Source organism: Melospiza melodia, chromosome 2 (assembly GCF_035770615.1).
Source record: "Melospiza melodia melodia isolate bMelMel2 chromosome 2, bMelMel2.pri, whole genome shotgun sequence".
NCBI lineage: Eukaryota > Metazoa > Chordata > Aves > Passeriformes > Passerellidae > Melospiza > Melospiza melodia.
The window spans coordinates 15097620-15109571 of NC_086195.1; the positions used below are offsets into that span (position 1 = coordinate 15097620).

Sequence of the window (11952 nt, forward strand, 5' to 3'; positions counted from 1 at the left end):
CCAGAGCTAGGGAGAAGCTTCAGGCTCCCATGTATTTTGTATGTCCTAGATTTTTTTAGCATTTGAGAAAACAGAAATAAAAACCCAAAAAAAAAGCTAAAAGTCACAACAGTTCATGGAAAATCAACAGCTGCCTCCTCCTCGTAGGTCCCCCTCTCCATTGTATGTGACCAGGTAGAGCAGTACATAATAATTTGCAGATAACTTGTTATCACTTAGACATCAACTCCTGCATGGCAATCTTTTTCTTAGAACTAGAAAACTTAAGAATTGTAATTATTTTGTGCTAGTTAAAAGGATCTGCCTGCATGGAAAAAGAGAGAGCAGGGCACACTGGTGTTTAAACAGACATCTGGAGAAGTTTTCAGAGCAGTATCACAGGCTCAACTAAAGTCAGAATGCCAACAGCTGCCTAAGGTGAGCCTTGTCCTCCAACAACAAGATAACCCCACGCCTCACAAGAATGAAAGTACACCCTCCAAGCACACCCCAAGAGCCCTGCTTTCATAACTGCCCAGAACAAAGCAGGTGGCTTTTTCCTGACATGTTCACAGATGCAAATGAATAACAACTGGCTCTAGCAACATACATCTTCTGGGTATTAAGTTTTAAAATCTCCTATCAGAATACGCATACAGGAAAAATCCTTTGTTTTGTCCTTGCCAGCTCTGCAAAAGAAGAAAACAGCAGGAAGCAGAAAATTATACTAAAATTACTCCTTTCAATCAATTTGCACCCATGAGGACCATCCTCATTATGTTGACTTCGACAAGAAGTCAATAAATCATGTATGGCATGAGGCTTAAGGGGGCAGCAGGTGGAAATAGTAATCTACCACTCATTCATTCACAAGAAAACAGATCAGCAAGTTTCCTAGTGCACTCACTCTACTGCATTATGTATTACACAAGGTTAGCAGTAGAAGGCTGCTTTTTCCAAAGGTTTCCACAGAATGCCTCCCCCACTCCTGTTTTTAAGGATTTCCAGCTACATAGTGAATAAGGACAAATGCTATGCTGTGTCACATCAGCAAGTGCATGAACTTAGTGGCACTTCCATGAGATCACCAGAGCCAACAGGAGTCAGTCTGTGCATCCAAGGGTCCTTTAGGAAATTGTGGGTAAAACAACCATGATCACAGTGAGCTCTCAAAGCATTAACAATACCCAGCTACAAAAAGGAGAATTCAACACTCTCTCCTCCCCTGCACTACCACCACCTTGGTATTAGCTCCCGAATCACTTTCAAGGGAGAATTCCACAGAAGATCTCAAATTTTCAGCAAATACAGGCCTATGAAATCTATCCACTTCCATAATGGAATAAAGACACAAAAAATAAGTTATTCCTTCACCCTTCCTCTTCTTGATTTGCTGTATCAGGGCTATCAAAAAATCTAATTTACTGTGAAAAGATAGGGTGCTTCTGCTTGTGGATTCATCAATATCTGAAGGCTCACTCCCGATGATTCCTGCACAACAATATATTATGGAAAACTAAAAAATCCACCACAGAGACCTGTGAGAAGGGTTTTCCCTTGTTCGTTTTTGGCAAAGTTTTAGAAGACCATCATGCCTGGAAGTACACCATATTTTCAATCACTAGTAGAGCCTCCCCCATTCACTCTGACATTTACAAATTATTTCTTTCTCCAGTTTTAATAAAATATATGCTTTAAAAGTATTCTCCTATATCTGGCATCTAATTGCAGTTAGTAATGATTGGCATCCTACAACAATTAACTTTTATATGCCCATCTTCTGGAAAGGTGCACAACAGACCACAAAGCAATTCTGTGGTAACTACAAAAAAATCCCAAACAACACAGGCCTCCACTTGAGCCTTAGTACCAACAATTGCAGTTTCAATGCCTTAAACTTCATCTGTCTCCCAGTAACACACAACTGAAGTCCACCAACTGGCATACAAAGACTGTTCATATTTTAAACCTCAGCATCTGTTGAAATACCTGCAGACTTTCCACACAAAAAAAGCTGTAGAGAAAACACACTTGGTAACAGAACCTCAGCATGCCCAAATAATATCAGCTCTTCTGGTCACTTACATCTTTCAAGTCACTTTAATCACCTATGACCTGACCATCTTCTAGAATAATATTATGCATGGTACTTGTCCTATATACTTTTCTCTCCTTTCAAGGATTTTGATATTTAAGAGGCATGGTCAGAGAAATCTGAAATGGGAAATACTGATGTGTCAAAAGTAGCCTTAATTTCCAGCAAGAATTTGCTCTACAGCCTCAAACCATGAGCCTCACAACAAACATCTCCCACACTATTAGCCTTCACCTTTGCAGGTGACAGTTCCTTCATGTCTGAGCAAGCAGCCATTGAAAACTTGACATCATGCTGGAGAATCAGATAATTACATTTTCAGAGTTCCACTCATAAAGTATTTTAATCTTTAAAACTAGAAACCAACAAAAGCAGGCAATGAGTTCATAGCAGTCGTTACTGCTAAAAATGGAAAGCTATTAATACCTGCATTAACACCTCCTGACAAGCCCCATTTGTGCTCTGACACTCAGCAGGCCAGCTCCTGGTCCAGGCCTGCCACAACTGGAGCGTGGAGACCTGCAGGGCTCAGCTCACAACAGCCCAAAGGCACGGCTGAGCCCACACCACTCATGGAGCTGCTAAGGAAACACAACCCAAACAGACCCATTCCTCAACTGCATGCAAACACACCTTTAGCAAAGGTTGATAACACAGCTGCAAGCTCCAGAGACATCTGAGCCTTGTCTAAGCCTTATTTACATGGTCTTCACATACAGGTCATAGCTAAGGAGTCAGCATATTTTGTTCACATACCATAAATCAATAAGGTAAGAAGATAAGCCTGTCATCTGCATGTTATCACTGCAATCAGATGTTTCAGCACTTCAGACAATCCAATGCTTGACAGAACCAGTCAAATTTAGCTACAAGGATCAGAGATACCACTCCCTCACAAGAAGTTCAAATATACTTGTTTTTACAGCTAACTGCAGCCAGCTCCAGCCACAAAAGCAAAATCTGTCTCACAGAAAAAAAAAACAAAACAACAAAGCCCTAGCACCTCTAGTACATCCAGCAACAAAAGCACCTACCAGAGATCATCAAATCACTATACAGTAACTCTCTATACAGGTAAGTGCTCAAATCTTTTATTGATGAGTTTTATTTATAATCTTAGGCTTGGACTAATACTGAACTCGTCATCTTCTTGCTCCTTCATACACAAGATTGACTTACTTGAGAAAGAAACCACAAGTTTTCAATAAAAATATCAAGTTTTCAATGCCAGTCATCTCTTCCTGCATTCTCTGCTATTTCCACACTTTGTATGGGATGAACAATGATTCAACATCTAGAACTGTTGATTATCTGCTAAACAAAGCAAACCAGCACCAGTTCCAAATTGTCTTTAATACAGCAAGACAATTCAAAACACAAGCAACTGAGCTCATTGAGTGTTTTCCCAGGCAGAAGTTCGGACAAAGATTTCAGAGACAGCAGCAAGAAAGAGCCAATGCAGCACCCCCCAACCCACAGTATTTAGCTCTCCTAAACACTCCTCTTCCTAGGAGATTACCCTTTCAGAAAACCATTTTCTTAACTATTTCTAAAGTAAGGAAACTCAACAAAAAGCTTTTAAAAGGTTTAAAACTCAAGTCTTCCCCCCCTTCAAAAGTTTAGATCAACACAGCCAAAAATAAGCACATAAAACTTTAGTACTGCTCCATGAAGAACAGTAAGACTTCCAATCTAAACAAAGACAGGAATGAAAATATTATTTTAACTGCATTCAGTTAAAATATTTAGCAATTTGATAGTCTAAGTAAAAAACTTCAATACTGAAAGAATATTTAGGAGGGTAACTCAGAACACCTGATAGTTAAGATTTTTCCCCCCCTGTAGTGTCAGAATTGAGCAGACAGGAAGCAAGCTACTAACAGAGGATGCTCAGCCTACAAAAGGTCATTCCCTTCTTTATAGCTCCTTAAAAACATGAATCTGAGGAAAATCAGATCATGTGCACAAATTCACTTAAACTTTTTCTTAAATTTAAGCATTGCCCTAGCTGCACTCTCTCTAGCTCCAGCATCCCCAGAGTGTGCAAGTCACCCAAGAGCTTCCTAAGCATTGGTTTCAATAACTGTGCCAGCTCAGGTAATCACCAGCTCACTCACCTGTGCCCTGGCCCTCAGTGCTACAGGCACAACTCTTTGTGCCATATACTATTTATAATGCCCCCAGCAATAATCCCAAACAGCAAACACGGAGACAATTCAAACTGATTTCCACCTAATCTGCCTTTCTGAAGCAAAGAACCCAAATCTCACAAGAGTCTTCATATTATCTCTCCTCCCACCCCCTTAGAGAAATCTGAAGAACATCCATCAGTTCAATACTCAACAACCAAGAAAACTAAGCTTTGTTGACAAATTCATGCATGGATGGAAAAACTCCCATGTGCAAGCAGATTTACAACATACAGTAAATCTAAAATCAACTCTGTACAGGTATAAGGCATCAAATATGTAAATACCTTCATAATAAAGTCCTCAAATAAAGTAAATTGAGGAGCCTCAAATTCCTCTCTTCTGACTAACAAAAAGATCACAACTAAAGCTTTCTATGCCCAAATTAAAGAAGGCCAGCAAGCTGTGTCCATTTTTATAAATGTTAAAATAGTCTTCTTGTATTTTAGGATAGGGAACACTATGCTGTTTGCCTGCTAAAGCTGCCTGTTTATCTCCAGGGTCACAGATAAGTAACATACTTCTGCTCAAAGGGCTGAGCTCTTGAGTTGCTAACTTAACCAGCTCTTGAGAATACCATTACTGAAACTCAGGCTGTGCTAACCAGCTAATCGAAAGATTCACCTCACCCCTGCTTGTATTTTTAACTGACTATTCCTAAAAAACTAATGAGGCGCCTAATTAGAGGAAATAGTTACAAGGACAGGTAAAAGGACCTTTTTCTTAATAGTATATAGATTTTTGTAGTACACAAAAAAAAAGACAAGGACAGCACATGGACAAAAGGGTCTTTTTTTAATAGCATATGGATTTTTGTAGTACACAAAAAATTTACTGATTGTTTTTCAAACTGGCAGCTTTTAGCAGAAGTACATGGCTTTAATCATCTCATGCAACCCCATTCCCAAAGCAATACTGTGACCCCCATCTCAAACCAACACAAGAGGACCTGTTTTCTCTAACTCTCCAGACCCACATTTTAATTGACATTGCTGGCATTTCCAACAACCTTATGGAAGTGATGACTGCAAACACTAAGAAAGGGCTACATAAGAGTTATCAGTCTCACTATTTTTGCTGAGTACATTTGAGTCCTGAAGAATGTACATGACAAGCTCCACAGTGCTATACTCTCTCAGGACGGCCTGAAGAAACCGGGGCTGTTATTGAAAGGGTTTGTGACATGCCAAGGAAGTCAGCCAGTGAGAACAACCCAACAAATCCACACCATTCTGCAGCACAAGCAGTTGCTACCAGCTGCACAAGTATTAACACATGACAAAATCCCATCTTCCTCATGCAGAGTGGTATCCTGTGGATCTTGTCCCTGCAGCGACAAAGAGCCTCCATCCTTCACCCACAGAGAGCCTCAGAAGATTGAGGATAAAGACAAGAACACATACCAGAGAACAAAGTAATAAACAGATCCCAGAGAACTATTAACATCTCAGCCTTTATGCAGTCTTGATGGTAGACAATTACAGTGATGCCTTTGGATAGCTGCTATGCTAGAAGTCAACAGTGAGAAACATATACAGATTATTTCAACCACGTATAATGACTCTCAGAACCAAGCAGATTCTTAAAAAAAAAAAATTACCATATACAGTTATTGGAAGATGCATTGCAATGAAACAAATTATTGTGCAACTTTTCTACAAAGCACAGATGCCATTATCTGGACTTGTGTAAAGCCTTTGACACAATCCCCCACAACGTCCCTCTCTCAAATTGGTGAGAGCTGGACTCAGTGGGTGAACTGTTTGGTGCACAATTAAATCGTTGGACAGTCACATCCAGAGGGTCCTGGTCAGTGGCTCAGAGTTCCAGTGGACGTCAGTAACAAGCAGTTCCCCTCCGGGCTCCATACTGGGACCAGTTATTTAGTATCTTCATTAATGACACAAAGAGATCAGTTACAGACGGCACCAAGCAGAGTGGTATGGCTCACACACCTGAAGGATGGGATGGCATCCAAACACATCTGGACAAGCCTGAGAAGTGGCTCGTGGGAATCTCATGAGGTTTAACAAGACCAAGTGCAAGGGGCTGCACCCAGGTCTGGGCAACTCCTGGTACCAACAAAGTCTGGGGATGAACAGATCAAGAGCAGCCCTGCCCAGCAGGACCTGGGGTGCTGGTGGGCGAGAGGCTGGACATGACCCAGCAACAGGCAGGTGCAGCCCAGAAAACCAACACTGTCCTGGGCTGCATCCAAAGCACTGAGGGCAGCAGGCTGAGGAAGGGAATTCTGCCCCTCTGCCCTGGTGAGACCCCTCCTGCAGTGCTGCCTCCAGCTCTGGGGTCCCAGCACAGGAAGGACATGGAACTGTTCAAGTCCAGAGATGACCAAGTTCAAGATGTTCAGAGAGATGGAGAATCTCCCCTACAAGGAAAGGCTGAGAGAATTGGGATAGTTCAGTATGGAAAAAGAAGATTACCCAATCACAGCTTTCCAGTACCTGAAGGGAGCTTAAAGATGAAGAGAAACTTTTGAAAAAGAGCCTGGAGTGACAAGGAGGAATGGCTTCAAACTGAAAGAGAAAAGGGTTTGGTTAGATGTTAAGAAAAAATTCTTTGCTCTGAGGGGTGAAGCATTGGGATGGACTGCCCAGAGAAGCTGTGGATACCACATCCCTGAAAGTATTCAACACCAGGCTGGATGTGGCTCAGTGTAAACTGACCTAGCCCAAGGTGTGGCTGCCCATGGCAGGGAACTTGGAAGTAGAGAACACTTAAGGCCCCTTTTAACCCACCCATGATAAGCTGGCAACTTTTGTTATACTAATACCTATACAAAAATACACATTTGTAAAAAACAAGGACACAGCTAATGTTTTGAGGTAAAAGGACTGCGCATTTACCAAGTTTACAGATTCTGCTTTCTCCATAAGATGCAACAGCTTTAGCTGAGACCTAGAAAAATGTTATCCTTACAAGATCTGAAGGTCCAAAACCACACATTTAATTTTATTAAATGCTATTTTCATGGCATTCCAGAGCATTCAGAAGTCTGACCACCTAATTTTGAGAAAAGAAAACATCAATTAGTTAACAATCTATGATTGAGCTATAAGGTTTAACTCCTGTGATACAATCTACACATGCACATTCACCAGTTTTTTCTATTTAGATGACTCCTTTGAGCTTTGCACCATAAACACTAGATGAGAGGGAAAATTTCACATAAGAAGTACAAACCAACTACTGAGCTGTCACTGCTGAAAGTTCTTCACGTCTCACTGAAGATATTTGTTTTGCTGAGACAAGGGTAAGAAGAGAAGAATGCTTCTTCCTTCCTTTGACCTACACAGCAACACTTCTACAGTGGGTCCATCGAGCCATCCCCACTCAGGTACATCCATCTTGGTCAGACAATGATGCAAACATTGCCCTCAAAAGTTAAGGCAAGTGGAAAAGCCTACCTAAAATCAAAGTAATTGTTAAGGTCCTTACCACATTCTCTAACAACATTGCTTTTCATATCACAGAGGATCTAACATACCTATAGCTTATTTTCAATAAATAAGCCCTAGGTAAAGCATCTACTTTATCCCCGGCAATTTCGACCCTTCTGCAGAAGTCAGTCATTGTTATAACTCCTGAACCCATGGTTGTTCAGAGAACTACGGTGACAAAGAAGCCATTGTGGGGGCTGGTTGGTTTCTCTGAAACTAGTTTTTATACTGGTCTAGCTTACCAATTCTGCTCATACTAGATTAGTCAGACAAGGTGCAAGGAAAATAGCAGCACTACCTAATTTGCCATTAGGTCACCATTACAGTGGCTAACCCACCCTGAAAAAAACCCAGTGTAAAAGGGAAACCGAAAGGTTTTCACCGTGAAAACCACAGTACACTATCCAAAAGCACACTCTGGGAACTACTGCAGCATCACCTTCCCCTTCCTGCTCCCGGCTCTCCGAAGTGCACATGCAGCAACGCCACAAAGAGCACAGCTCGCAGCAAAGCTCCTGTGGTCAGGAATCTCTTTCTTAAACGAAGCTTTTACAAGACTTTGTCTTTGCAAGGATGCAGGGAAGTGCCTGCACGCCAAACTGGGCAGGAGAAAGGGGTTCGACACGGGCCAGGCGGGCTCCGGGGTGGGTGCAGGAGGCCACACCGGGCCCGCGGCCTGGCCCGGCACTCAGCGAGGCGCTTTGGCGCCCACGGCAGCTCCCCCTTCCCCCACCAAACCTTCCCACCGGGCTCGGCCGCCGGGAAACGTGGTTGTGGCCGCAGCTCCCGGCCCGAACGTGCCCCCTGCAGATACCCGCGGAGTCAGGCCCCGCCACAGCCCGGCGCTCCAGCGCTAACCGCGTTCTCCAGCAGGTTCGAGCAGCACCGCAGTGACACCGCACTCCCGCCTCGCTCGGCGGCAGCCGCCAGCCCAGCTCCCCGCACCCGCCTCAAGCGCGGGGCAGCCGCAGCGCCAGGGCGGCCGTGGGGGCGCCCGGGCCCGGCCGCTCGCCAAGAGCCAGGCTCTGCCTCCCTGCCCCCGGCCCTGCGGTTCGGCGCCTGCCGCCCGCTGCCCATGCGGAGAAAGCGCGCCCTGAGGCGCCCGGAGCCGCCGCGGGGGAACCCGCACGGCCGCCTCGGCCCGGCCCAGCTCCGCTGGCTCCCCCCAGGCGGTGCAGCCCCCGCGGCGGCGGGCTCTGGGCAGGAGGCCGCAGCGGCCCGCCCGCCTGCCCAGTGGCAGAGGCTGGTACCGGGGACAGACACGGCACGGCGGGAACGCCGGGGAAGGGCCGGAGGGGGAGGCGGCGCCCGCGCGGGCCTCATCCTCGGCGGCCCCGGCGAGACGCCCAGCGGGGCGAGTGGGGTGGGGAAGGTGCGCGCCCCCCGCCGCCTTCCAGCCCGGTTACCTGTGGCGCCGAGCAGGAAGTCCAGGGTGCTGTGCCGCGCTGCTGCTGCCATAGTGAGGTAGAGCCCTGTGCCATGCCTGGAGCGGCGGCGGCGGCGCGGCCCGAGCGGCGGAGCGGCCCTATATGCGCGGGGCTGCGGCGGCGCCGGGGGGGGAGCGCGGCGGGGCGGGGCCGGGGCGGGCCGGGGCGGGCCTGGGGAAGCGGCGGGCCCGGAGACCCCGATCGGCGTGCCCGGGGAGCCCTTGGGGTGCGGCTGACCCGCAGCCACCCCCTGAAATCCCGTAATAGAGGCCTGGCGCTGAGGCCCCGGAGCGGTTCCAGAGCCGTGGGGCTGCTGTGTGTCACCTGCTGCCCGCCGTAGGCACGGAGGGGCCCCGCTGTCCCTCCCTGCAGAGGGACCAGACCAGGGAGTCATTAAAGCCTTTTGTTTAAAGTCTTTTTTATTTATAACGGATAACTGTAAAACAGCGGGCTGACGCCACAAATTTCATTAATCACGTGCAGTTACAAGCCCAGAAAAATAGTGTTCAGCAGTAGTTAGCTACGGGACTGATCACAGAATCACAACATCACAGAATCAATTAGGCTGGTAAAGACGTCTGAGATATCGAATCCAACCTGTGACCGACCACCACCATGTCAACTAGACCATGGCACTGAGTGCCACATCCAGTCTTTCCTTAAAAAACATCCAGGGATGGTAACTCCACCACCCCTCTGGGCAGCCCATTCCATTAACCTTTCTGTGAAGAAATTCCTCCTAATGTCCAACCTAAATCTCCCCAGGTGCAGATAAAGACTGTGTCCTCTCATCCTGTTGCAGGCTGCCTGGCAGAAGAGACCGAGCCCCATCCGTCTACAGTCTCAGGGAATTGTAGAGAGCATAAGGTCACCTCTGTCTCCTTTTCTCCAGGCCTAACAACCCCACCTTCTTCTGCTGTTCCTCATCAGATTTGTGCTCCAGACCCTTCCCCAGCTCCACTGTACTTCTCTGGCCATGCTCCAGCCCCTCAACATCCGTCCTGAATTGAGGGGCCCAGAACCAGGCACAGGAGTCCGGGTGTGCCCTCACCAGTGCTCAGAACAGGGTTAGGTGTTTGGCTCTGTCAGTCACTAGGAGCTTTGCCAGCTGGCAGATTCCTTTAATTTTATTGCATGAATGAGAGTGGATTTGCACAATGCCATGGCATCAATGGTTTCACATGATTCCACAATTAAATTAAGATATTTACAAGTAACTGCTAGTGTGTAATCTAATGTGCTACCATGATTATTTCCATAACTTTCAATAAGGTTTTTTTCAGGGCAAACTTACAGTATCCCTGTTTTGAACAGTTATAGTTCCTCACAGGCACCCTGAGCAAAGCAGAAACATTAACTGGAATTGTGCATCAGAAGACACACAGACATCTTCAGCTCTGTACTAACTGTACTTTCTTCAGATGGACTTCATTTGACACAGCTTATTCACGAGAGGCCGGGGGATTTTATGATTAATTACCTAAAATATACAGCTTTGCATATTCCCATTCAATGTCTTTGATCCAGTCCTGGATGTTGTAGGGGGTTACATTGTTCTGTTTGGGTGGATTGTGTATCCTTGTTGCCATTACATCAGGAGTTCTGATTTTTCTTAATGCCTTCTCTTTTTTTTTTTTTTTTTTTTTTTTTATTTTTTTTTTATTTAACCAAAATCAATGCTTCCTTGCTGCCAACTTCAATCTCTCTACATTTTTTTTTTCCAGACATGCAACTGCCATAAGCCAGTAAAATCCCTGCTCTTTAAAATCTCTTACATCTCTCACCTTTGCTTGTGGCTGCAATGGTTTCAGTTACCTCATTCCATAAAGGAGCTTACTGGATTGATTTTACTCTCTTTAGTGGGAGCAACGCCCTGTGTTCTGTTCAGCCTATTACACTGTCTATCCATTGTGGAATATTTGGAAAAAAGTAATAGTGATGTTGCCACCTAAGTACCTTCAAATGTATTTGTTCATAAGTGCTAAGTGCCTTGCTAAATTATGCCCTTACATACATAAGAACAACTTTCCTGGGTTTACAGGGAAGAAAAAAAAAAAGGAACATCAATATGTCACCTAATCTTTTCCTGGCATTAGTTTTGCAACTGAAGGCCAACCATTTCAGACTTGGAGAAAGTTGAAACGTCATCTTTTTAATTAAATTTGCCATGGAAAAAACACAGTGGTTTTACTGTCTCCTTTTTTATATTATGAGAATTTTATGATTTTGTAGTGGGCTGAAGATCTGAATAGGCTAATGAATTATTACAGAGAAGAGTATGAAGACTGACTGTCTTAAACTTTGACTTAAAGGACAGTTCTTATGCATAAATGGCTTTTGCAGCTGCTCATTGGGTTAGGTGGAACTGGGAAAGCTGGCAAAACAACATGAACAAATTCAATAAAGAGGGGAAAAGAAGAAAAAGAAGAGGTGCATCTTGGAAACTTTGGTAGAGCTGTAGGAAAACATCCAACAAGAGAAAGAAACCTGCACTATCAGTATGTAGGAGTGAAAGCAAACAGTAAATTACATAGGGTTTTACAGAAAAGCATAAAAACAAAGCCTACAGAATTTAAGCCTCCTTGTGAAGGATCCCATTGCTGAGGAAGGAACTAACACCGTTCTCTACCAGTTCTTTGGTGTGACTACTGTGTGCATACTACTTAACTAGGTCATGCCTGGGATATTTTTGGGAATCTTCCTGTTAGAAAATTACACTGAAGGGAATTTTAAAAAGAGCAATTAAAGTAATTAAAGAGATGAAGGGATTGATTTATGAGACAAGATCAAAAGACCTGGAATAT

At 44.8% G+C, this 11952-nt stretch overlaps 1 protein-coding gene across 1 annotated transcript in view; it reads right to left on the minus strand.

Annotated features, from left to right (window-relative positions):
- Positions 1-9265, minus strand: part of SMS (spermine synthase) — a 43574-nt gene extending 34309 nt beyond the window's left edge. Inside the window, exon 1 of the mRNA XM_063182465.1 lies at positions 9128-9265. Coding sequence (XP_063038535.1) covers positions 9128-9179 — 52 coding nt within the window. The 5' untranslated portion in view covers positions 9180-9265. The remainder of the gene's footprint in view (positions 1-9127) is intronic.
- Positions 9266-11952: the final 2687 nt, after the last annotated feature.